At 47.6% G+C, this 8,282-nt stretch overlaps 1 protein-coding gene across 1 annotated transcript; it reads left to right on the forward strand.

Moving 5' to 3' along the window:
* The first annotated feature begins 115 nt into the window (after positions 1 to 115).
* LOC112110440 (potassium channel subfamily K member 9-like) lies at positions 116 to 4,824 on the forward strand. The gene is made up of 2 exons (XM_024205436.2): positions 116 to 137; positions 3,833 to 4,824. Exons 1-2 carry the CDS (start codon positions 116 to 118, stop codon positions 4,747 to 4,749), a joined length of 939 nt encoding a protein of 312 aa, XP_024061204.1. The 3' UTR covers positions 4,750 to 4,824.
* Positions 4,825 to 8,282: the final 3,458 nt, after the last annotated feature.

An 8,282-nucleotide genomic window follows, 5' to 3' on the forward strand; every position in this document is an offset into this window, starting at 1 on the left:
CCCCCCCCCCCACACACACACCTGCTTCCCCATGTGTCCTCCCCCAGTCCCAGTGTCACTGCACCACTAACAGCTCACTTCTGCAGTCTCCTCCTGAGAGCCATCAGCAGCCCCCATGAACCCCGTGAGCTTGCAAGGTACAGCGCAGTACTCTGGAATTTAAGGCTGCTGTCATCTTGGTATCTAAGTGCATCCATGTCATGCTCTGTGCAGCTTCCACCCCACTCCCTGGCTCCAGCATCAGGCTCCTTCCCTCCCTGCCACCTGCAAAGAGACTTCTGCTTTGCCCCTTCTTGCCCCGATGTAAGAAAGCCCCATCACACGGCGTCATGGGAACAAGGTTTTGAACAGCTGGGAGTTCTTATCCCCACTGCCTGCCCATGGTGTCCTTACCTCTGCCTTCAGATATTATGCTAACAAGACTCAGAAGCCACCTTTCCCCTGGTGTGCCCTGCGTGATGTTACGTAGTTCTCATATGCAACAAACTCAACCAGCTGCCTGCACCCCCACCTCTCCATGTGCACTGAGTTCACTCCCCACTGCCTGCACCCACCCACCCCCTCCTCGGGCAGCGAGACCTCATTTGTGCAAATGGGCAGCCTTTGAATTGTTGCGGGGAGCTAAGAGGCACTTTAATGTTGGAAATTGGCCAAAGAATTTAAGTGTCTTCACCTTTTCAGAGGTGTGTAAAATCAGGTTTACCAGTTCCAAAGCCGAGGAGCAACAGGGACTGGGAGGCAGCATCCATGGATTCCACTCCCCGCTTGTATTGCTGACTCCATGTGACCTCAGTTTCCCCATCTGCAAAATTGGAATAATAATAATTGCAAAGTAATATCTAATTCTCTGGGACTTTGGCCAGGGCTCCCTGATGTTTGCAAAGCCACCTGAGACCCTATGATAGGAGGGGCTGTGAAAATGCAAAATATTATCAAAATGTTTATGCAAAATGTGAGTATGCTCACAGTCACGTGACAGTATACTGTGGGGGCTAAGCACAGGCCGATGACTTCATTGCAGGCAGTAGCAAAAGGGCTGCAGGGAACAATGGGACCCCTGACAGGAAAAGGCCTATTCCTCTCTATGGGAATGTACAAATGTGAACATCTTAAAATTTGCTCCATTGACAAAGTTCTCCAGGAACAGCCTGGAGGCCCTCAGTACAATGCATGAAACCCTGACCCCAGGCAAAACTCCCACGGGGGCCCAGATTTCAGCCATATTTTCTCCTCAAAGCCCTGATGTTTGATTGTAGAAGACCTACTTTGGGGAGCCTTGCCAGCCACCCCACCTTTGAGTCTCACTATAAAGTTCCAGTGCCCCTTTGCACTGGCTGAGCTGTAATTATTACTTGCAAGTGTAGCCTTGAGCCATGAACTAATCTAATCCTAGCCTTTCACCATCGCACAGTCACCTGGGCTAATTGCTTAATCCTTATAGAGGGGTAAATTTTAGTGGAAAGGTGTAAAGCCCTTTCGCAATTGAAAATCGGAATGTAAGTGGGAAGTATTTTATTTAGTTGATTGCACACATTCCCTGTGCACAATGATGGATTTAGGGTGCTTTGTTTTAGGGTATGTTTCCGCTGCCACTGGGAGCAAGCTTCCCAGCCCAGGCAGACAGACTTGTGCTAGTGGGGTTCAGGTAGCACACTGAAAATAGCAGCATGAACATTGTGGCTGGGGTGGCAGGTCTGACTGTCAAGCTCACCCGTTCCCTGGGTCTGAGGTTGGGTGGCAAGCCCAAGTCTCTGCCGAAGCTGCAACGTCCACACTGCTATTTTTAGTATGCTGGCTCGAGCCCCACTAGTGTGAGTCTGACACCCTGGGAGGCTTGCTCCCAGCTGCAGTGTAAGCGTTACCTGTAGAGTCTTGCTGACCACATTCAAATGGATGGAAGTGTCCGTGACTCTTCAGGGACATTCCCTGTGTTCTCAGGACAGATCCGAGCACTCTTCACTCAGCAAAACGCTTCATCCGCATTTGTGTCACTTGAAGAGCTGTGAAAATAACTGATTTTTTTCAGTTCACTGACAGTTCCAAGAGGGGAAAAAAATTATTTTCAAGTCAACCCCTAACCAAAATTTTTGAAGTTTTGGGTGAATTGAAAGGCAGAAATATTTTTGCGGTTGAACAAAATGTTTCATTTGACCCAAAAGAGAACATTTCTGTTGATTTGAAGCAGTCGGTGTATCCGTGTTTACTCTCTCATTTCCTTTGTCGGTTTGAAAGCATCAGTCATATCCTCTTTTAAGAGTATTGGGGGGAACAACAGCGATTTCTCCACCTTATTGCTGCTTTAGATCATTATTTACCGCTTGGTGTTCCCACAGTATTCTCATGTACCCTAGTACCTGGTGATTGCTGCCAGACGTTGTGCTAAAGGTCTGGTAGCTTTCTCTGTCACTCAAGTCCTGATTTCACTCTGTGTTCTGCTTGTTTGATTGTATCAGAGTAAATGACATGAGGTAATTTTAACTCATTTGATGTTGATGTGTGTATACACAAACAATGGGAAGCGAACTCTCTCTTAGAATATTGCAGTCGTGAGTTTACCACAGTCAATTATGCAATACCTTGTCTTGCAACCCCATCCGATTTCCTGGAGTGGGAGGTGCACTTGAGAATCTACCAGAGACAGTGTGTGTAAATCATCTCCTGATCAATCCATCATTGTGATCGGACAGTTTCCGTAAAAGCTCTGCCCTGTGCAACTGTAGGGGAAGCCCAGTCATAGTATTGAATGAGAACTAGAAAGAAAAAGAATGTCTCTTGATGAATATTTTTTCCATATTCTTCATTCAACTTGTTTAAGTAACTGGAAAAAGTGACATTTTTAAATAATTGTTTTCAAAAAACCATGCAGCAGTGCAGGGAAATAAACTGGCTCTGTCCCTTCTTAAATTAACTATTATTGTTCTAGGATGTAAACATGCTCACAAAAGAAGTTTCCATACCTATTGCCTTCTCAAATGTAGTTTGTTTTTTTGATGAGGCCTCCTGCCCCCATAGTGGTTACTGCAGGATACAGTATAATTCTCTTGTGTTGTTTTACTCCTCCATCTGGGGCAGAGATCACAAATTTCAATTAAGCTTATCAACCAAGTCAGGTGGGTGCAGAATCCTGAAGATCAGGACCTCAGTGAGTACCTTGTTCTTATCCTACAGTTATCATGCGCCTGCCTCCTTGCTTAGTACACCAGTTCTAAATCTCCAAATAAGACCAGGACATTAAATCTTAATCTGTGTTGGTGAGAATGGAAAATGCGGCACTTCAGCCTTCTCTGAGCTCTGTAGGGATGGGGTCAGCTCATGGTGCTTCAGTGAAATAAACACTTTGTATTTAAAACAATAGAGTGAAAATGAAAGTGCCTTTGGTCTGATTCTCCTCTCAGTTCCCCTGGCATAAATCAGAAGAAAATCCACAGAAGTCAGTAGAGTTACACCAGTGTGAATCCAGCCTGGGAGGAGAAGCAGGCCCTGTGGGTCTAATCCTGCCCATAGATACTCCAGTGCGAGCCCACAGGCTATCGTGGGGTGCAAGAGGGGTAACTTTAGCCCTGTAAAGACCAAATGAAACTCCATCCTTAGTGTACTCTTGCAATTCGGAGATCAGCGTGGGTGACCCGCAGGGGAGTGTAATCCCAAATCTCAGTAAGCGCAAACCATGGGCACACAAATCTGTCTGCAAACATTGCTCTTTTCCCCCTCACCCCCCAATCCTCACAGACACTAGTCTGTCAGCAATGGAATTTGGCTTGCAACACTGACGTGAGATGCCATTGCTCCTGTGGGTTTAAGTAATGCCTGCCTTTCTCTTTTTCTGGTGCAGGTTATGGACATGCTGCCCCGGGCACAGATGCTGGCAAAGTTTTCTGCATGTTCTATGCAATCCTTGGTATCCCCCTCACACTGGTTATGTTCCAAAGTCTTGGGGAACGCATGAACACTGTAGTCCGGTTACTGCTGAAGAAAATAAAGAAGTGTCTGGGCATGAAGAAGACTAACGTCTCTATGGAAAACATGGTCTTAGTAGGCTTCCTGTCATGCATGGGGACACTGTGTGTTGGAGCAGCTGCCTTCTCTTATTTTGAGGGCTGGACCTTCTTCCATGCCTATTATTACTGCTTCATAACCCTGACCACTATTGGCTTTGGGGACTTTGTAGCTCTGCAGAAAAACGAAGCTTTGCAGAAGAAGCCACCGTATGTTGCTTTCAGCTTCATGTACATCTTGGTCGGTTTGACTGTGATTGGTGCTTTCCTAAACTTAGTTGTCCTTAGGTTTTTGACTATGAACTCGGAAGATGAGAGGCGGGATGCAGAAGAGAGGGCATCCCTGAGGAGAGTCAGGAACAACATCCACCTGAAAGCTAAGGAAGACAGTAAGAGCAGAGATGCTGTTTTTCTACCCATAGAAGACAGGACAAGTCAAATGAACCTCATCCCACTGATGCAGGAAGACGCTGATAGACCAAGACGTCACTCTTCAAACTCCACCGCCAGAGTCCCTTCCTTCTGCACGTGTTTGTGCTACAGACCGCGGCTGTGTGGGAGCCCTGCCCCTTCCCATCCAGAGACCCTCAGCTGCCACACCAATCCCGTTTACTATAATTCCATTTCTTACAAAATCGATGAGGTCTCCCTGAGCACGAGGGGTCCCACTGGTTTCTCCTCCCCTGGGAGCACTTTATCGTCCAACAGCCCCAGCTGCAGAGAACACTACCGTCTGCGAAGGAAATCCATCTAAATGTGCATGCTCTTTGGGAATTTTTACTCTGAACTGTATTCTACTACTGAAGTCATATTTTGATGATGATAAATTATTAACGGAGGTCATTGTTATTACTCTAATTTTTTCTCCTCTCTCCTGCTCCCTGTTAGAATGGCTTCAACTCCAGCAGCTGCCAGCTACATAATATGCTGCCTAGCAATTTGTTTTAAATACCACTGATGAATAATTGTCTCTCTTAGCAGGAGATGTCAGACCATGTTACACTTTTTATTTTTGGCAGTATATTAAGGTAGCAGTGATATATAATAGCTCCCCACAAATTATAGAATCTGATGTCCTGTTTGTAGGACAGAATTGTTCCCTTGGAAATGGCTTACAAAAACCCTCAGCAGTGCAGTCTGTATTCCAGGCTTGCTCCGATTAATCCTTAGACTGCTGGTTCCTAGCGGTGTATGTCAGTAACCAAACGCTCAATGGTATGTGCCAAAATTTACTGAAAACAAAATCTGTATTAACAAGCTCTCCAGCAATGAAGATCCCTCTCTAAATTAGGGATCCTCACAAGCTGGGCACGTGTTCTTCAGTGTAACATTTTAGAGGTTTGCAAGTGATAATTTGCAGTGAGGTAATATACAAAAGAATTTCCTAGCTGGACAGTCACATAGTATCCGAACAGTGAAGGAAGCAACGTTGGCAGAGATTTGCAAAAAGGGAGATGATAGTGTATCAGCTGTGGAGATGCATTGTGCAACAGAAGAGGCACCAAGTTCAGTGGGGTTACATTTGTGCTACTCAGGTGGGGGGATGTAAACAATCTCCATCTGTTCTTACTGTCACTTCAATGTCACTCTCACTTCATGTTTGAAACCATCCACAGTGGGGCTCCAAACATGATGCAACTGGTCATTATGGCAGATAGATCATCTGCTTTTAAGTGACTCTCGATGCAGGCCCCAACCTGTGAGTAGGTTGCTCTGTCTTGACTGCAATGTTCTGGTTTCAAAGGAACATCCGGAGACCTCTCAGGTAGGGATGAAATATTCAAACCATCCCTCTGCCCCTGAACTCCGCCTCTCTGATGAGGCATGGCCATAGGGTGAGGCTCTTCCGGAAACAGGATGGAGAAGGGTTTGGGGGAAGTGGGATTGGATTTTTTTGAAGTGCAAGGTTAAAATTGGAGGCGAGCAAGCTTGGGAATAGTGCGCCTGAGCCCCTGGGGGCCCCCACCTTTGAATCTGAGAGCTGACCCTGTCCTCCATTAGCTCTAAGAACCCCCATCATCATCCTCACTGGTCTAAGGGAGGGCAGAAAGTAGCTCTAGCTAGAATTTCTGTTGCCCCACTTTTGGCTCTTTCCCCAGCACCCGCAGCCTTCCTTACATTCTAGTGCGGAAGGAATTTGTGGTGTTAGCATTAGTCGCTCCTGAGTACGATAACCTTCAGGTTCTGCTCAGAGCGATTTGTGCTCGTAAGAACAATGAAAACCCAAACTAATGCTGCCGAGGAGGCGGAGTCTGCGCTATCGGAAATACTCAGCATTACAAGATTTTAAACCAATTGGGGTGTTGGGTGCAACCTTGCACCTTCCCACTGTAGTTCAACCACAAAGACATCATGCTCCAGAGAAGGGGTAAGCTCCTTGCTTTGCTAGACTTTGTGTCTCATCTGCTATTTGAAACAAACAAACAAGCTCTTATGGGCTGTATGGAAATCCATTCTCATACGCTGGGATCGGTTGGCCTAGAATAGAGATTTCTGGGTAACCATGCCTATCTTGCGCTCACAGCCACTGCTCTCATGAAGATTTTTGGCACCCAAAAGGGGCCCTATGAAAGGCCCAGAACTGCTGTCTCTGCTCACTGAGATTGATCTCCACTTGTTCCTCTGGGGGACATGGGGCCAGCTCCCCACCTGTTTACTTCAGTGGAGCTGAGGTTCTGGCCATTAGTCTTCTGGGGCTTAGCAGCGTGCTTCCCCTTCCCTCTCCTCTCATGGTAGCTTGTTGAGCCGTGATCCTAAATGGGGACGTGGAGGGTGGCGAGAACAGCTGGGACCTGACCCCCAGTCCCGCTCTCCAGCAGCTGTGGGAAAAGGATCTGCCTCTTACGGAGCCTCAGTCCTGCAGCTGCCTTGTGGGTGAAGAGGATGAGCTTGCAGCCATTTCAAGCTGTTTGCTGGCAGCTTCTTCCCTGGAGAGCAGGAAAAGTGCCTTCCAATGCTCCCGCTTTGATTGGCACCAGCTCTAGCAGGGAATTGCCACAGTCTCCTCCACATTTGGTCTCAGAACGGCTCCTAGTGATGCTGGAGCAGGAAGGCTCCAGCGTGGGCCTCACCAGACTTCCTTTCTCCTGACTAGGGAGTGGAGAGGAGAGTGAAAAGAGGTAGGGCTTGTGGTGGGACCTATCCTTGCAATCCTCTTCCAATACTGATACTGCCCCACCCACCCTGCACCTTCGCATATACTCCTCATCAGCCTCTGGCATGACATTACTCTTCCCCCATAGGAGTTCTGGTCAAACCCACACTATGGAGGTCAACAAACTCTTCCTCCCCTTACATACAGCCTTGGCAGAGTGCATACCAGCATGGGGCTGTGGGCTGTAGGGGTCTCATGTCTCTGCTCCTCTCCCACCCCACCCCCAAGCTCCTCAGAAGGCTGCACCGTCTCCTGAGATTTCCACCAACAACCCCCTCAGAGTCCTCTTCCTCGGCTGGGCCTCTTCCCAAGGAGAAGGCGGCAGTGAAAACAAAAGGAGGCCTCTGACAGAGGTTCCAGCAGGGCAAATAGCCAGGGGTGCTCTTCTAACAGGTTGGGGGGCCCACATGGTGACCCACAAATGCCCTACCAATGGACCAAGAATATTAACTGGCTGGAATTGAGGGCAACGAGATGTCAGGTTCCCTTTGCCACATTACAGAGGGAGAATCGTGCTCCAGCGGGGTATATGTGATGGAGACCCAGAACACACAGTTCTGCACGGGTGCCCTTTCAACCGCATCCATCCTGGGGAAATTAAGTTACATGAACAGCAACCGGCAAATCCTTCAATCGTTCCATATTCTGCCTGCCGTTTTAGCTATCAACAGCAGCTGCACAGTGGGCCTGATTTCTAACCAAGGATTGATAAATCCCTGCAGGTTTGATCCCATGTGTTTTCTGAGTATTTCATTTATTTCTTTGTGCCAGGATTCTCAGCAGGAGGCGGAGCACATGCACAAAGGTGGCACGTGGCAGGCACAGATAGAGGCTGTACAGTGGCCATGTGCTAGGCCAACCCCCACCGAATTATCAGTAAAACCTGGCACGCAAAATTTGTCCCAGTCAGCCAGTCGTTTCCATTATTCAGACTCTGCTGGTTTATTATTTGTATGATGGCAGCATCTCTACTGAATTATTATTTGTTCAGGTTTTGGCATGGCTGGTGCAGCTGAATACTCAACTGTTTTGTCTCTCCTGCCCCTGGGGAGCTCCCACACGCAACCCATACTTTGGAAATCCTATTAGAATACAACCAGCCATAGGTGGATGCTCAAAGCAAGTGAGTGCTC

The sequence above is a fragment of the Terrapene carolina genome, unplaced genomic scaffold (genome assembly GCF_002925995.2).
Source record: "Terrapene carolina triunguis isolate 2854851 unplaced genomic scaffold, T_m_triunguis-2.0 Scaffold233, whole genome shotgun sequence".
Lineage (NCBI taxonomy): Eukaryota > Metazoa > Chordata > Testudines > Emydidae > Terrapene > Terrapene triunguis.

Coding starts and splice junctions, on each gene's coding strand:
- LOC112110440 (XM_024205436.2), top strand. CDS start 116: ATGAACCCCGTGAGCTTGCAAG. Junction 138..3,832: donor GAACCCCGTGAGCTTGCAAG/GTACAGCGCAGT, acceptor TTTCTGGTGCAG/GTTATGGACATGCTGCCCCG.